The sequence below is a fragment of the Osmia lignaria genome, chromosome 9, assembly GCF_051020975.1.
Source record: "Osmia lignaria lignaria isolate PbOS001 chromosome 9, iyOsmLign1, whole genome shotgun sequence".
In the NCBI taxonomy this organism is placed as follows: domain Eukaryota; kingdom Metazoa; phylum Arthropoda; class Insecta; order Hymenoptera; family Megachilidae; genus Osmia; species Osmia lignaria.
Genome location: NC_135040.1, coordinates 5,706,611 through 5,725,044, shown reverse-complemented (window position 1 = coordinate 5,725,044; position 18,434 = coordinate 5,706,611). Strand labels below are relative to the sequence as shown.

Below are 18,434 nucleotides of genomic sequence, written 5' to 3'. Positions count from 1 at the left end.
AGCGGAAGCAGAAGAGGAGGCAGCGAAGGAAGGAGGGGAGGAGGAGGAGGAAGAAGAGGAGGCGGGGGAGGAGGAGGTGGGGGAGGAGGAGGAGGAGGAGGAGGAGGAAGAAGACGAGGAAGAGGAAGAGGAAGAGGAAGAGGAGAATCGAAAGGAAGAAGACATCTACGAAAACGATAGACGAGACGATAGAAAGGAAAAATCCGACGAAACCATGACGCAACAAAGCGGCGCTGGGTCGCCCCAGCAATTTTGCCTGAGGTGGAACAATTACCAAACGAATCTGACCAATGTGTTCGATCAGTTGTTGCAGAGCGAGAGTTTCGTCGACGTGACCCTTGCTTGCGACGGACACAGCGTGAAGGCACACAAGATGGTACTGTCCGCCTGCAGTCCGTACTTTCAAGCATTATTTTTCGACAATCCTTGCCAGCATCCGATCGTGATCATGAAGGATATCAAGTGGCCGGAGTTGAAGGCCGCGGTCGAGTTCATGTACAAAGGCGAGATAAACGTGTCGCAGGAGCAGATCGGCCCTTTACTAAAGGTCGCGGAGAGCCTGAAGATCCGCGGTTTAGCGGACGTGAACAGCGAGCACGAGCTTACGTCGAGATCGAGTTTGGAGGAGGCGGCGAATGCAGCGAACGCGGCGATGCATAGGAAGAAACGACGTCGAATATCCGGCGAGAGATCGCCGCCTAACAGCAGCCCCGATCGGATCGTTAGCGGCAATTTGGCGGACGATCAAGATGGTAGCAGCAGCGGGGCGGGCGTGATCATGCCTGACATTCACAGCATGCTACCCAGCAGCTCGACTCCTCGATCCATCGGCTCCCCTGGTACGCCCAACGTCTCGGTAACACCGCAGATCAACCTCCAAGAACTTCCGGTATCGTTGCCTCTGCCACCGCCGCCGCCGCCACCCCCTCAGGGACAGCAGCAGAGTTCGCACTCGGTATCCGCTCACCACGTGCCCGGCCACGTGACTTCCGGTCCCCACGCCTCAGTCAACCACCTGACCGCTCACGGCCAGCAGCTAACCGTTCAGCAACAGCAGCAACATCAACAACAACAACAACAGCAGCAGCAGCAACAACAACAGCAGCAGCAACAGCAACAGCAACAGCATCATCAGCAAGGAGCTGCCGGTCAACCGAATCCCGGAGACGATCTGGAGATCAAGCCTGGCATCGCCGAGATGATTCGCGAGGAGGAAAGGGTGAGTTTGCTTTTCACTTCTTTTCTTGATTTTCGATCGAACGATAAAAAAAGGCTATTGGTCGATGACCAGAGGAATCGCTTTTACTCGAGCACGGAGACAAGGAGAAAAATCGATGAACGTCGAAGCGTTTTCCAAAGTTGCTAATTGGGTTTCCGGCGTTAACGAGATTCGTTGTGGTCGACGTTTTAGGAAAAAAGTTTCGGGGTAGTCGGGACGGGGAGAGGGCGAATTCGCGGGGAACGACTTTGAATAAGCAACGGCAATGGCAACATTCTCACAGGTTAGACAAAGTCGCGAGAAAAAGGCCTAGACCGGGGCCGTTTATAATTGGAGAGTCGTAGGAAAGCTCGTGGAAGGAGGTGGCGAGAAATCGTAGGTTAGGGTCTCCGCGATGCTCCCAATTACGCCGGTACGTGTTTTCACGCGACGAAACGACCGCGAACGGGAAGACTCGCTCCGTATGCCTTTGCCGGAGAGGTCCAATTACCCGACGATCGGCTTCGACGGTGTGCACTAATTGAGAGTATCAATGAACGTCAATGAGCATAGTCAATATTTGGACGCGGAGCGTCCGACCGTTTTGTAACGTTCTTTTTGTTAAAACGAATGACAAATATTGACTACGCGCTCGTTCGCGCATACGTGACACACACCGGGTATCGACTGTTCTCGTTAATTACATCGGGACGACGGTGTCTCCTGCATTATTTATCGTCCGCCACCGGCGCAAGTTATTAAACGAACAGCTAGTAACCGCTTCTCGTTTCGCGACCCCTCCTCCGTCCCTCTTTCTCTCTTTATCTCTCTCTGTATCTTCTTCGATCCTACGAGCGTTTTCGAGACTTTGGAAAAGCGCTAGAAACGAAAGAAGACAGAGTTTAGTTTAGTTCTTTAAACGCGTTGACATCGATTCGCAAGACGCTGCTAGGTAGAACGTAGGAAACACACCAGCTACGGGCAAAGTATAAAATGGAAGCGAATCATTGCTCGGAGGCCGAGTATTATTTTTCTATCGTGGGTATATATCGGTGCGGTGACGCAATCGGCCATGTATAATGGGTATAACATTCCGCGGAATTCCATTATGTTAACGCAACCACGTTCCAATTCTCCGGGCATGCCTGCTCGTATCGTAATACGCTAGTATATCGCAACTATTCCGCGGTGTGCCGGCAACACGCCGCGCGGGGGCCTCTTCGATTAAAATGCCTACTAATTGATGCAGGTAAACCTAATAGGAGGGCATTTTGGCGTTTCGGCGTTTCGACGTTTCGACGTTTCGGTCGATGTACGCGGAAATCCGAGCAAGGTTAACACCCGAAGGAAATTACTCGCGATAAAAAGAAAAAGGAAAAGAACGCGCTTTCTTCGCGTCCACCTGTACAACGTCGTGAAAAATATTCCCTGGCGAGAGGCGCGCCACTCGAGGATGGATTATTAAAGATTTAGCCGCCGCAAAAGGATCGTTTCCACCGCGCTAGCTGGATTTCCTTCGGATTAAGTGCTTTAATGAAACGGAATTTAAATATAAATTGTGTTTTAAATCCCGATCGTTTGGCGATTCTCTCGCGGAAGATTCGTCGAGAACGGTGCGCGGGCGAATCGCGTGCACGGTTCGAAACGAAGCAAAGGAGATAAAACGAAGAAGAGAGCGGAAGATGCATCGTAAAAGCGAAGAACGCGAGAAGAGCGGTGTAGCGCGAAAAAAATTTAATCTTCCCTCGAATTATCTTTTTTGGCAGTAACTGCTTTACTTCCCTGGACCGTTCTTACCCTTTCGCATCGCGTCGCGTGGACGGGTGCAGCACGCTGGTTCAAGAGAGAAGTCGCGCGACTGCTGTCGCGTCGAGAGACAGCCGGGGACGGTCAGGGAATAGGATGAATGGAATAGAAAGAGAGCCGCGACTGGTGGACGAGAACGCGGGGAAAAAGAAGGAGAGAGAACGGAGAAGGGAAAAAAGTCGCAAAACGGTAAATCGTGAATCGTAGTAACCAGGCGAGCGCCATTCATCCTGATACACAACGGATACGACTACATATTTCCTTCGTTCCGTTTAAATTAGTGTTTTTGCCGTACAGGGTCCTGATTGTGTTTTCGCGCGGGCGCGTCCACCCCCTTCGTTCGCGAAACAAACTTCTCCGTGTACCGTGTACGCGTTGTTTGCCTGTACGCACGCGTATATCGATTCCGCGTTGATGAACGCGTAACGGGCCACCTAAGCGATATATCAGGAGCGTCATTTCGCGACGGGCAGAGTCGGTGTCGCGATACGAGCCGCGGCAAAATTGAAAAGTTTGATGTATTAAAATGCGTCACGCCGTACCCTCCTTCGAAGCACGGAGAAAAAAAGTAAACCCTTCCGCCGTTGCATCCACCGTCTGTACTCGTACGCTACTCGATTACCCCACCCGTCAAAACGTGATCGAGAGTTTCGCCTCTATCGCGTCGGTTCGATCTTAAGTCCTCTATTTTTTCCGTCCTCGCGTAATTTCGAAAAGAATAGCTGGGTAACGTTCTATCCTAGCTACCTGCGACATTAGTTTTCGTTTCTTTTCCAAATGGAAGCTTAGTTTTTATCCTTTCCCAGGATGCGGATGCGATCAACTTGTACGCACGCGATTCTATGCGAGACGCTCCGTTACAAACGCCTCGACATACGTAGATATACATAGGAGCGAATCGCTTCCGGCGACGGCAGGTAAAGTTAGTTTTTTGCGAGAGATTCGAAACGGCCGTGGGTGTTTGCCATTTTCGAGCAGCAAGGATGGAGCCGGAAAAAATTGCTAGGTACCGGTGCGCGTCCAACGGTTATAATTTCCTCGTGCGTTCTCGACGGAAGGAAGAATAGGGAGGAAAAGGAGAAGAAAGTCGATCGGGTCCTAGTCAAAATTCCGACTGCGAATCGGCAAACTCGAAGCGAGATGGTGTGTTACGTAGCCACTGCCTTTCGTGGAGACTATTTTATAATAAGGGACGGCTTAACGTCTATAATGGTATGTATTTTAAATATTTCGAAAATTGCCTTCCTAGGAAATTCTTGCTATAATGGCAATACTTGGAATATAATCCCAGGGTAACCGGGCCACATAGGCGGCTCAGTACTTAACTTTGACTCTCCTTTTATTTTTCCACGTTTATTTTTCTTTTTCATATAATCGCCTAGTTCGTTTCGTTTCGTAACACGACTAAACTTGGTTATTCGCTTCGCGGAGCGTCAGCCTCTGGTCTTCGCTCTTCATCTACTTACAATTAGTAATCCGTTCTAGCGGTCAGAAAATTTAATCGATTCCATTTTCTCTTGTACGAGCAACGTTTCGTCTCAAGATCGCTCCGCTTTTATCACGCTAATGCCGGAAATCCTTTGGAGGAAACGTTCATAGACGGTTGAATCGAAATCGAAGAAAAAGCAAACGGGGCGAGCTGGTTGCTCGTAAAAGATGTAAGCGCGTCCAGCGGCAACGTTCGCGAAACGATCGTGAAAGATTCAGCGAAACGATGGTAGAAAGACACTTGTTCGCGATTCCCGAGCGCAAACTTTCACTCGAAATTCCCGCAAGGAGTTGCACGTAATAATGTAACGACCCGAAGCGTCGCTGTGCTGCACGGAAGAACGCATCGCGTGGACAATCGAAAGCCTTGTGTCGTTTTCGCGACTTTGCGATACGTTACACCATTGTGAATCGCCTTCCTCCTTATCGCGATTCATTTTTTAACGGTTGCTCCACTTGGAAATCTAGCGAGATTTTTCAGCGAGAATACAGCTCGATGGATAGTGGAAGGGATAGAGACCGTAGAGTATCGCGATTCGTTTAGGTCGAAAGAGTAAAAGAAAGATGAGAGAGTTTGAGATGAGAGAGTTTCATTTTGAAAATGCGACGTTGGATGGATCTCCGCGCGGGATGTACGGCGCACGACAGGTCCGACGAAGCCGCGCGGTAAATCAGAAATTATCTTGCGTCGCGTCCGAGTTGCGCGCTGCCTTTTCCCATCGAAACTCGCATAAATACTGAGCGGGCGAGAGCGAACGAGCAGGGAGACCACGCCACGCATCGCACACCGTAACACCGTACATCGAACACCCTGCCCTACCCTACCCTACGATATACTCTCGGTCCAGCCTGCATACATCCTACGGCATACGCGATACGCGATACATGATACGCGATACACGATGCACGATGCATCCGCAACGCGCTTTCGCAACGGCGGCGTTCACCGTGGCGCGACGCGACGCGGCCCGGCTCTTCACTCGACTCGGCTCGACTCGACTCGACTCATCTCGTCTCGCCTTGCCTCGCGCGCGAATCTCCGCTCTGACCCGCAGATATATTAATACGTAGACTGTACGTCGCGGTGCGCGTGACTTGATGGACGGATGACCGGACCATTCCGCAGATTGCTTCGCTCCCGATTCCAACCGGAAGGAGATTTATAACCTCTCGTCGTTATCTGCCTCGCACCGCCAACCACCTATTCTGCCTCCATCCCTTCTCCAACCCCTCGGATACGCTCGCCGTGCCGTTGCTTTGCTTTCTCGTTTCGCTAGATCATCGATAGATCATCGCCGTCATTTCAATTTTTTATCTTTCACGATGCGTTTAAAGAAAAGTTATCGGGCGTCAATTAAAACTGGCCGGGAATCGCGTTCCCGAAAAGAACGCCGGACCGATGGACAACGGGTCTTTCGATTGGAATCGCGAAAACACGGCGCGGCGCCGCCGTCCCTAGTCCCTCGTGTCGAACGGTAGGTATCCCTGAAACGCGACACGGGCGTCGCGATAAATTAGATTTAATTACTGTCGCAAAAAAGCGCGATATGAAAGTCGAACGCGCGCGGGACGAACCGATAGAATTAAATTCTAGGATATTCGATTACATCCTCCCGCCTTCTCCCCTCTTCAGCTCATCCTCTGTTCGCATTCGCTTGTTCTGTCCTCCTCTCGGGCCAATAAAACTCTCGCTCCGTTCGTTGCTGCACATTCGAATTTTCACCGCCATCGACGCGAACATCCCGAAAAAAACGAAAAATAATCTCTTCGATCGCGTATAATAGACGAGTACCACCTATAAAAATAAGCCAAGCTACAATCATGAAAATCTTTTTCCTTCCAAACTGTCTTATTTCCTGCTTCGACGAATCTCTGACGCTTTCTCGAGTCTCTCGCGTTCTTTGCGTTCAAAGGAAACGTCGAGTAGCGGGCCGTCGATCGAGCGCGTTCTTCCGTCGCGAAAACCGATCAAACGCTCTTCGTAAGGCACGCCTTACTCGTATGTATTTCTACATATTACATACGGTATGAGGTGACTGAGTCACGCGCTTAAATTTGTTTGTCGGAACGGCGCGCCGGTTAATGCCGACCGTTACTATTAGAAGGTAGAATATAATCTCGTTTACGTCGATGACTCACGTCGCAATACTCGTAACGAACATGATTCATTCGATTCGATTTAAACACGAATCGCGGTATTCGATTTCGAGGAACGACTCGATACTCACCGGAAAGTTTTACTACCGACGAAAAGCCTCCGTGTTCTTCCTTTCGCGTATGTCGGCCGACGCTGATTTGTTTCCCAGGCTAACGATTTATTTCCCGCGAATAATAATCTCGTGCGGGAAGAAGATTAGCGGATAAAGAAGAATCAATTTCGGAAGTTGGACGAATAACAGTATTCGGATATTAAAAGGAAACAGTGGCCGGTGCGAACGAGTTTCTTCGCGGAAGCGAGATTAGTTTGGTGGCTAGAAAATACCTGGCCGAGATAAAGGCGAGAATCGGTCTCGCGAAAGCCATTGTTTCGCGCCTCGTTTCGTATTCCTATCCGGCCGTTAAAAATTCCGTGTTCCATTGTATCGCCGAGATTGCGTCTCGAGAGAGAAAAAGCAAACGACCGTTCCATAGACGCCCCAACCGTCGTCGTCGCACCTGTCGAACATTTTCGAAGGTGTCGCGCGGCAATCGGATACAAGATATACGAGAGCAGCAGGCGAGCCAAGAAAACCTGAAAATTAGATGGATGATCGGGAAAAGGTTGAGGATGCTCCGTTCGCGTTAAACGAAACGACTCGACGCTCCGTTCGTCCATCGTGTCGACGCTGAGGTGGCGGCCCATTGTCTGGACTACGAATTAATCCGACGATCGATAGGAACGCGTCTTGGCCGGCTATACACGGTACGGTGACTCGCGGAAACAAAGTCGATCGAATGGCCGCGAGGCGGTACTTTCAAGCCTGACTACGAGGTACGCTACCTTTGAACCGGCGCCTGACTACCTCGATCGATGCGTGCGATTAAGGCGAAACTACTATCTCCTCTGTGACAATTATTCTTTACGCGAACTTTCGCGACCTTCCGTCGCGTCCGCTCTTCTCGAACCAGCAATACGAATTCGTGATTAGGCCGATGCGCGATCCATCGAGTATCTCACGTTACTTTTCTTTTCCGTCCCTCGGCTGACTTTCCGGCAGGCTGGCAGGGGTAACGCGATAGAATATTCAACTAGAAAATAAAAAAGGGGTTGCCGAACGCTGGGCGGGTAGGGTATTGCATTAACCAAGATTGCTGACGATAAAATGAAAATAATGCGGAATGACGTGCGCGTCGCTGAAGGAGGATACACGAGATACATATATAGGGTTAGGAAAGGTAGGAAGGGCGGAGAGGGGTGGACGAGAGAGTCGAGTCGAGTCGAGGCTGCGAGAGGGTGAAAAACGGATAAAGATAAAGTACGGAGCAAAGTAGGTTCGTGGGTGAGTTGGCAGCAGGGGGTAGGCAGGAGACTGTTGGAGTAAGAAAGAGGAAAGTGGCGGAGGGTGTAAGAAAGACGGAAGGAAGAAAGCGGAGGATGGCCGAGCGGCACGCTGTTACGTTGCTGGTAATAGTAGTAGTAGTTGTTGTAGTTGTATTAGTAGGGGAAGCGGTAGTAAAGGATGAGGCAGTAGAGGAGGTGGGTGAGAAGGGAAAGGAGCAGGACGGAGGCTGTGAGTGGAAAAGAAAGGTAGCATGAGGGTTGGAAGGCGGCAGGAATCGGCCGTAATTGCGTGAAAACTTCTTCCGTGCAAAAAGGCTTCTTCGAACACGTTTCCGCTAGTCGCGAGCAGGACTTTGCGGAACTCGACCCTTGCGTCTTCTCGACGCGTCCGTTTCGTTTCTCGTCCTGTAAACGCCATCGTTCGTTTTCTGCGGATCGCACCTGTCGCGCGAACAAACTTCCAACATGCCAGCTACGGTATCTCGAGAGAAGGATATCGAGAATCGAGGTAATAGTTTGATTCTCGAAGCGACGATGCGAAAGGATCGTTTACCTCGTTTCGTGTTTTCGCCAGAATCGAATGGCAGTAGACGAAAGGTAATAGCAACAGCACCAGGTGGTGATGGTAGTAATAGTAGCAACGGTAGCAGGAACAGGAGAGCAAGGACAAGAGGTAGAGGAAGAGACAAGAGATGGAGGTGTCGAGGGGGTTAATGTATTCGGTCGTCGAGCGTAAAGCGTCGTCGTGGCGGCGTTGACGCGCCTTTACCACGTACCGCGTAAAACGTGCAAGTACACGTGTATAAAGCCTACGTACGCAAACTTTATACGATGACACGGTCGCGTGGCACGCGAATTCAACCGTGACAAGAAACCCGCCTGGCAGCTTCAATTTTCCTTATCGTCTCTCCTACGGGCAAGTTTGGTCCGATTCCAGGTTTGGGCCGGGAAACGGCCTCGTGTCACAAGCTCGGGTGAAAATAATTTCGATATCGAGATAGCGCGGAGAGCAGGATGGAAGAATTAACAAAGTTCTCGTGAGTTACGAAGCAGAGAGGTGGGATTCGGTTTCGGGACGCAGCGTAATTTAGAAGTTTAATATCGCTGGCATGATTTCTGACCCCCTGTGATCGATAATCGCGCACATCTTTTGTCTGCGAGTGCAGCCTGGAGGAACGCGTTCCAGTTCCTCGTTGGCTGGCAAATCGTTCGCTCGTGGGAACCGCGAACGAAATGGTTTCGAGCGGCGAACGAACGCCCACGCGAATTCGGTCCACGAACGGCGCACCACCGGCTGCACGACGGGTGGCCAATCGGTGAAAAAAACCGGGACTAAAAACAGAGGGCCTCGTACACAGGGGTGGTTCCATAATCCTGCGCCCTGCGACGCGGGGGTGGGGTAAATGCGCGGGTGCGACAGCGCGAATTCCTGCCGCCCCACTCTCGATGCACCTGCACGTGCATCGCATCGACTGCACACACGACTCATTCATCCTCTCCTCCTTCTCCGCCTTCTCCTTCATCCTACCCCTTCGTTCCTTCTAACCCCTTCCACATTCTATCACTCGACAACGGACACCCCTCTCCTCCTCCACCTTATACTTCTCCTCTACCACCTTTACGATCTACTCTTAATTTTTCTTTATCTTTGCCTTTAGTTCTTCGCAACGCAACGCGTCAGAATTCGATCTTTTTGATCTTGTATCGACTGGACTTTTCGGCTCTTTCAGTTTTCGTGTGTTTACCGATGAAGGGAAGGACGATGCACGGGAGGTAGTCCCGTGGCGAAGGAAAAGAGAGTTGGTAACGTTCGATTCTGTTAATTTGTAAAGGCAGTAGCCGCGGATAGTCGAGCAATCGAGGGTGCACGAGTTGGAGGGAAATCCGAAATTCCTGGCACGAACGAGCGATCCTCGCTGCATTAACGTTTCATCGCGCTCGGTACATACGGCGGGGTAGCACATCGATCGTTACAAAGTTCGGACTCGAGTCGAGCGTCGCAAAGCGTTGGAGGATGTGGATGAGAACGGGAATGGGAACGAGAACGAGAACGAGAACGAGAACGAGAACGAGAAAGAAAAGGGGAAAGAGCAAGCGGGAGAATCGCGTCCGTGCCAGAGGGACACCAAGACCGGGCGAGACAGAGATGGTCGGTCGGACGGACGCGTCGAGACGTACCTAGAAAGAAGGAGAGAATGGGAACGACGACGTCGACGACGACGACGACGACGACGACGTCGACGACGATGTAGAGGCGGAAGAGTAGAACGTGGGAGCCGACGGTGACGAAGACTAAAACGAAAAAGAGAAACGAACGAGAGAGAGAGAGAGCGTGAGTGTAGCAGGGTGAGGGCGTGGGAGAAGGAGAGGGAGGGGAGGGAGGAAGCAAGTAGAGAGGAGAAGGCAATGAAAGACACGGAGAGAAAGAAAGACGCGCAGAGAGTGGGACGAGAGGAGAGTAAGTTGACTTTGCATTATTTAAACGGCGTCCTAGCACCGTAACACGTGTTCTTTTGAAGTCTCGCCCCCCTTCAAATATTCAGGCTGACGTCACCGCCGTCATATTCTTCGCTAGTGGAAAGCCAGGAAAGCATATACGCTCGGAATACACGCGGCGCGTTCCTTCTATCGCTTTCTCGCCTTTTCCACCTCGCCGACTCTTTCTCTCGCTTTTCCTTGCCCGGCTTTGCTCCTTTCTCGCACTCCTCTCCCGTGTCTGGTGCAACGCTTTCCGATCGTCCACCCTTTTTCGAAGTCGTTCTACTCGGAAGATTCGCGCGACTCGCGAAGAGTCAAGCATCGTTTGCTTATCAACGCGATACCGACGCGGTTGGCGTTTCTCGGACTTGTCCAGACATTCCAGAAAAAATTAATGCGCCGCGGAAATAAATATTATTATCGAAGCCAGGCACGAACATTAAAAACGATATTGTTTCGCTGCTCGGATTATCGCGAACCAGCGAAAGCGTTTTACGCGCGCTTTTATGCTCCATTATTTTTTTTTCCTTCGCTCGAACGACCGTTCCTGGAATTCTCCGACTTTACTCCACACCAAACTCGTTCTCCTTTGCTTCGAAGTTGCTCGCTAACCCTTTCGTAAAATCGCGACGCGAATCCAACGGACCGCGAAGGTGGTGGATTCTTCGATGTAGGTACGAAGACGACTCGTTTCGCTCGATCGGTATCCGGCTGTTACAACCGATGATTCCGATCACGATTTCCCAACAAAGTTTCTTCCCCGTTTCGCCTTGTTGTCCGACCACGATGAAAACTCGACGCACCGGTTGGGAGAAGCTGGCTCGCATTGGAATTGTTTACGCGAACAGAGTTACCAGTGCTCCGTTAACGACTTTACACTCGTTTTCGCAACAACGCGGTCCGATTGTCCGCAACTTTAGTCGGATTTCCGCGAACGGTTCCTTCCGCTCGAATTCGTTTCGTTTGAAAGGAAAAATGGCAATTTACCGATAATGTATCGATCATGATTGTACATGTATAAACACGGTCCACCGATCGTTCGCTTCGCACCCTCGAGCCTCGAACCGAGTGGCAAACTTACGTCATGCCCGTACGGAACACGCTCTTTATTATATAACGCTCGAGAACCTTCAACGAACGGCTGAATAGGCCATTCAGCGAGTTTTCTAAGGGACCGTTAAGTTATTCCGCGGATATAATTGACGCCGAAGTCCGCGTGGGACTTTTGCCGCCGCACGCTCTCGCAATAAACTACGTGAAAAACATTCGGTTCCGCGTTTATTTCGCGCGTCCGCTCTCTCCTTCTCGTGTTTTTTCTTTTTTCTTCCTCTATCTTACCTTATACTTACCCCTTTTCTTTCTCTAGCACGCGTGCTTTTCTCCTCTTCCCAGTCACCCCCGGTTCTGTTCTTCGCCATTTCTTCTCCTTTCGTTTCGCCAACGATCCCTGGCTAGAGAGCAAAGAAAAGCAAAGCAAAGAGGGCAGCGAAATAGGGGAAAAAGAAAGCCGGAGAGCTGGTGAAAACTCGCAAAGTAGCAGCGGAGAGTCAAAGTAAAAAGAGGCAGCTGGGCGATGCTGAAGCGTAATTGAAACTTTGTTTCGCCCGCGACAATGCCGGAAATTGTTCCTACGAACGATTCGACGAGGGCTCTTTCCCGTCTTGTTCTCGGATCGCTTAACTTCCGGCCGACCGTTTCAATCGGCGAAGAGCGAGTAACTCTCGCTCACCCCCGATTACCGCGTTTTCTTTTCTTTTCTACTTATTTAACACCCTCCCTCGTTCGAACTCCTCCCGTGGGTCTGGCCACTTTCAAACTTTCTTCTCTTCTTTTCTCTTCTTTTTTTTTATAAAACATGCGGCTGGAAATCAGAATCGAACAAACTCTCGAATCCCGTGTTTCAAACATGTGATCTGTCGTGATAAAAAATTAGAGAAACGAAGAGAAAAAAGTCTGAGAAAGAGGCGGGTGTTCTTCGAGGCGAGAACCGGACGTAGAAGCGGATGAATCGCAATAGGCGCGCGTCTCCCTGTACAAACGCAACGACGTGTCGCGTCGAGAGAGGGCAAAGTGGCGCTCTCGAGAAGCGCCTGTCTGCCGTAAAGAATGCAGCAGGGAGCTTCTCGTTTGCTTAGCTCGCTGCGAACGGTCGAGGCTGCGCTTTCAGGAAGAAGGACGGTGCACCAGGCCACCGGTACTCGGAACACACCGAGCAAAAACGCGGCCACCACACCACCGCCCCTCTACAATCTTCTTACCCCCGTTCGACCTCTTCTTTCGCTTCTTCCTACTTTTCCTACATTTCCCTTTTTCCTTCTTTCTTCTTCCTTCTTCTAACGATTCCACTTAATTGCGACCACTTGTTTCGCGGTGCGCGAAGAAAGAAACTGTGCATTACCATCACAGGTACTCGGTGCTCCGGTGCGTCATCGTACTCGCGAACTTTGCGATTCACCAGTGTCTATAAACCCACGATCGAAAGCTTCTGAATCGATTTCGTTAACATCGGACATTTGGTTGGTGAAAGTTTTTATTGAACGTCCAGACATTTATTTGTTACCTATTCAACAAAAATACGTTTGATTTGAAGAAATTGAATTTGAGCGTCGGGCAGAGATTACGATGAAATTTCGCGTATCAAAATATCAATTATCCTTATTTTTTGCTTTCAAAACATACTCGTTAACAATAATGAAATATCGCGTAATAGCAGCAGAGGTGTAGGACGGCACCGCGGGACAGATCGCTCCTGTCGATGACCGCCGCGTATTTCTTCCCCTATTTTTTTCGTCGCTCCGATCATCCCCGTCCCCCTTATACGTCTATGACGTAAATTACCGCGATCTAATAACGTTGAAAAATTCGTGACAGATGACGGGATAACGCGGGGGAAGGGATCAGGGACGGGACGTTGGACTTTTGCTTTACCCTGTATCGATTTCACGCAGCTTTTAAATATTCCATTTCATTCTTAATGGTTATAACGATCTCGTTCTCGCGATTAATAATTTTACTTTTCGAATCTGTCAGCTCTTTTGGATTCTTTCTATACGATTATTTGCATCGGAGCTGATTAGACTTCCTGCCGGCGAGCAACGCGAAATCGTGGTCGTTCGTAAAAGAGAATCGTCCAGACGATTTTATGCCGTTAACTGCTGCGCTGCAGTTCCATTTACAAGAGGACACGGATTTCGTGTCTTGAACGACGCGCGAGCATCCCCATTGTAATACGCTCTCGAACGAATTTGCACTCGAATTACAAGGTGGGGAATAAATTATGGCGCTGCGCGTTTAATGGACTAAATGGAACGAGTTGCGGGTAATGCGAGAAACCGTCGCGTCGCATCCCGGATCGCCTCGAACGGATGGTAGAAGACGCACGGAGCGGATCGATCGACAACTATGCTTCCAGTTTTTATTTTCTCCATCTTCGATTTCTCTATGCAATTCACAATCCACAATCTTAAGCGTAAATCGAAGGGAATCGCGATAGTTGGCATACTTTCTTACCGATTTCTACCGATCTGTTTGCTTTCTTTCATTAACGAAAGAGAGAAGGAAGAACGTTGATAGGTATAGCGAAGAGAAAGGAGGAGTAGGCGCGCTCCTCTGAGAAAGGGAGATGAAGAAGGCGATAATGAAATTCATTAACGTAGCGAGGGTCGCCGTCGTCTTGGTGGTTGTTGGCAGCGCCGTCGTCGCTGTCGTTATTATTATCGTAATACGCATATAATGCCGCATAATACGAGTCGTCGTGACACAACGTGGCTCGTCTAACATTCCCGTTGCACGAACTCGCGTCTTCGCGCGCGATTATAAATCCTATTACGATCGTAGGCAACGCGTGTAAAAGCGCACGCGCTCGCTACGATAGCAGAGTCTCGTATAGATTCTTGAAACGTCCCAAAAGGAAGAAGAAAAAGGAAAAGATCGTCCTCGGAGAATAATCTGTTACACGTCAAACTGTGTGCAGCCGTATTGTCCGGTACGCGAATCGAGCTGGACGCAACGAGAAATCGGGGAAGAGGGTATAAAAACGACGATTAAGGTCCATGGAAAATACGAAAGCATTCTCGCTCTCTCTCTCTCGCATTATGTAATTTAAATGAGTTCAATTTAGCGTAATTAATAAAAATTGAGTTGTAGCTCGGACGAGTGCACTTATCGATTTTTCTGGTTTATATAATCGTCGATTGTGTTTCATGGAGACCGATACTCGGTCGTGATAATAAAAACGACGCGTGTCGGTTCAGGGCCGTACGAAGGTAATATCTGCAGGATGGCCCCATCACGGCAACTTATGATTCTCTAATTGAACCGGTCCATTCAGCCGCCGCATACAGAATAGAGCCCACATCCTAGACCGTGCCGTCGCCATTCTAATGGCAAATTGCATCAATATTATATGCAGATTTCACCGTGCCGCTTTATGCGGGGATAAGTACGTACAGCTAGTCGGCTTTACTCGCCGACTAGCTCGATCTTTTGCAAGCTTGCTTCTGCTCGCTCGATCTATCCGCGTACAACCGTACATCTGTATACATGGGTCCAGAGTATCGGTCGATTTCCTTCGAGCTGCTACCAGAATTCTACCCTATCGCGGGGAGGAGACATCCGGTCCGTTTCCGAAACGATTCGAAAAGTGAAACGTTCGCCGATAGTCGGACCGATCGACGAAGGAAAACGAAGGTGGAGGAGTTTGGTCGAGCCCGTTGGAGCGTACTCGTCGAGGTACTTGCTATCGTCGCGAATAACATAACCTAGATTCGCGGCAATAAGCCACATCCTACCGCGCACGCACGGCTCTCGTACACGCGCGTCTCGCGAGCTACGCACACACGTCGAGTCGTGCCGGCATATAAAGTAGAAATAATAAGGCGCAGAGTAAATTCGACCTACTTAACGCTACTTAGCGCTTACGTTGAATACGTTATGTTTTGCACAATATTGTATCGTCGAGTGACCGTGCACGTTCGTCTTTCCGAGCGTTGCGTAATTCACCAGTTTTCTCCTCGGTTCGTCCGTTAGTCTCGCGAATCTCCTATCGCGCGACTCGATCAACCAACGGAAAGAGATTGAAGAAGAGGAGGCGAAAAAAATATTATCGACTTTTATTTATTCAGAGACCGGCAGATCTGTGTACAGTGTATAGTGTATAATATATACACGAAGAAGGGAAAAACGGAAACGGAATCGTATCGCGAGCAATGCTCAGAGACGCGTCCGAGAGCAATCCCTTCCCGTTCCCTCGAAAATTAGAGGTACAATGCCGCGTGTAATTTATCCGGCGCTGAAAGAAGCGCGTCATTCTGGTTATAAAAGAGACAATAAAGAGTATTAAAAGCGGAGAGCCAACAATGCAGATTGCGAAGGCTGCAATAATACGGTAACCTTCGTAACTGTGGTACGCGGGCGCGCGCGCGACCGCGACCGGTACGCGTCCGTAAAATTCTGGGCATAACGCGTCTGTTATTCGTAACAGTACCAATTTTTAGAGAAATGAGAGGAGTAAGAAGATTATGTCGGAGAAGAACGCTTTAGGCGTTAGATAAAAATATTGTTAAGGAAGCAGGGATGGGTCTCGGGGATGCTCGAACCAACGATTATCCTTGAATCGACTACGGTGTCGCTTATCGATAATTTATTGCAGCTCGACGCGACAACGCTGTTGGCGATCGATAAGATCGATGCGATCGATCGAGATTTCACGAACCGCGCTACGACTCCTTTCCAAACTGTATCGACGAAACACCGGTTGCTATTCAAGCTTCTTCTAAGTCGTTTACTGCTTTCTGTCGCATTCGCGAGCAGTTTACTTTTTCGCGACGCATCTCTCGCAACTTGCCGACGACGCTCGATTCTCGGCGACGACGCGATCGTCGTATCTCTCTTTCTCTCGTCTCGTGCCTCTGCTTGTCTCGACTCCTAGATCCCTAGTCGCGTCCCGTCTCGATCCGACCCGTGCTCTGAACCCTCCTCGCTCCGCGTCCGCGTCCGCGTCGCTTCGAGCTCCACGTTGCGTACTCGACGCTCCATACTCCTCTCCTCCTCCACCACCTCCTCTCTTCTCTTCGCCGCTCCTCTGTTCGTCGCCACGGTCGCGACCGCGTCCCGCGTTATATAATAAATTATTTCATAAATTAAGAGCTATTAACGCGTAATTATCCTTCGCGTGTGCGTGTTTTTCCATGACTGCGGTTATAGACCGCGTTACGCGGAATATGCACGACACGGTAAAATGAATAATATGCCGGCAGGCGTGGGTCACTTAGGGGGTGCCAGCAAACCTCGACAATCCCTGAAACATCCGACAACGTTATTCATCCTGAAACGGATAAATTCGGCTTTATCGTGGAGCCTTGTGGAACGATATAATTTCTTTTTTTTTCTTTTATATGAAACATGCTAGTCTTCGTTTCTTCTGTGTAGATGTGCGTTTTTCTCCGTCTCTGTCTCTCCCTCTTGCTAATTCTTCGCACGAACTTTGACTAATGAATTTTTCTCGTCTGCGTGTCACACTAGCGTAAAAACAATAGAAGAGACGGCGCGATAGACGATTAAAAAAGGAGCGAAAAGCAAAATACGATAACGCGAAATGTAAGTAAGCGCGATAAGGTCGGAAATATGTTTATAGAATGACACACTTCGCCGACGACGTCGCGCGCGTCGCGTTCGCCTTTTGCCTTTACGCGTTGTGCATTTTACGCGAGTAGAACACGATACGTGTAACGTTGCTCGAGTTTTGTTGGAAAAAAAAGATTTGTTTTTTTCGGATTTCGCGTGCCAGCGAAAACACTGCGTTCAATCTGGAGGATGGTGGTGTACGCGTTATTACCAATTATTGCGGTTGTTTGAATAATCGAAACGATTGCGCACTTGCGGTGATAAGCGAAACGGCTTATCGCGGCGAGAAATTGCATCGTCGGTTCGTTGGGACGGTCGGTCGCTCGTTCTCCTAACCCGTTCCTTGGACGATCATAGACGTAGGTAATCGAGTCGTGTGCCACGTAAAGCCGAAATCTCTCACGGTGCACGGCGCGCAACATCCGGCGCGGTACGCGTTCGAACGGGCTTGGATAGCGCGATTTCGCTGGCCGGCGACTTTCTGTTATTTTAATTTTCACTCTGTTTACCGTTTTCCCCCCCGGTTCGTGTATTTACCCGCGACGCGAACGCTGCGATGACTGCGGTCGCATCATTTTGTAAATATTGTTTCGCGCGCTAAAACGCGCGCGCCGCGGCCGCTCTGCCACTATACGCGCCACGCTCCCACCAGATCTCTGCCCTCTCTCCATCCACCTCTCGAGTCCAGCCTGGCTGCTAATTTTTCCGAATGAAAATTACTCGAGTGCCGCCGAACGATCGAGCAAGGATCGTTGACGACGAGCAACGAGCACGGTCAACCGGTCGTTCGATGATTATTAAATCGTTCAGCGAACCGTCCCGGATACGTACTTGGAATAAATTAACGACCGCTCGTTCCGCGCAAGATACATCGCGTTCCTGACAAAAATAACGATCGCGGAATGGCATTGTTCGAAAATGGCCTTTGAAAAATTTCAAATCCTCTTTTTTCTGACTGTGCACCTACAGTTTCTCTTCTTTCTCAACGTTTGACTATATTATCGAAATACTCGCGAACCGTTCTCCGAACACGTTGCAGGTACGATATCGCACGTGTGTGCATTCGCGCGCGCGCGTTCGTACGTGTAATTCATTGTAATTAAGTTGCCGGTATAACGGTCATTTAATGGAGAGAAATTCAGCTTTGCCTCGTATCCGTGTCTTTCCCGTAGACGTCATCGGCGACCTCTTTAACGCCGCATTTTTACCATTCCAAGTAAGCGTGTTCACTCCGTATACGTACGCCGCATTTGAGTCGACCGAAGTTTACGAGTATACAATTAGTCCTTTCCCTGTGGACAATAGGGTCATTGTGTCACGATTTTTTTGATAAAGCGCGCACGGATCGAGCGAGTGGAG

At 49.7% G+C, this 18,434-nt stretch overlaps 1 protein-coding gene across 7 annotated transcripts in view; it reads left to right on the top strand.

The window, feature by feature from the left end:
• Nucleotides 1-85: 85 nt before the first annotated feature.
• Nucleotides 86-18,434, top strand: part of LOC117607365 (protein bric-a-brac 1) — a 125,214-nt gene continuing 106,865 nt past the window's right edge. For all 7 annotated transcript variants that reach the window (XM_034331011.2, XM_034330995.2, XM_034331003.2 and 4 more), the window contains exon 1: nt 86-1,219. In XM_034331011.2, the coding sequence (XP_034186902.1) occupies nt 215-1,219 (1,005 nt within the window). In that variant the 5' untranslated portion in view covers nt 86-214. The remainder of the gene's footprint in view (nt 1,220-18,434) is intronic.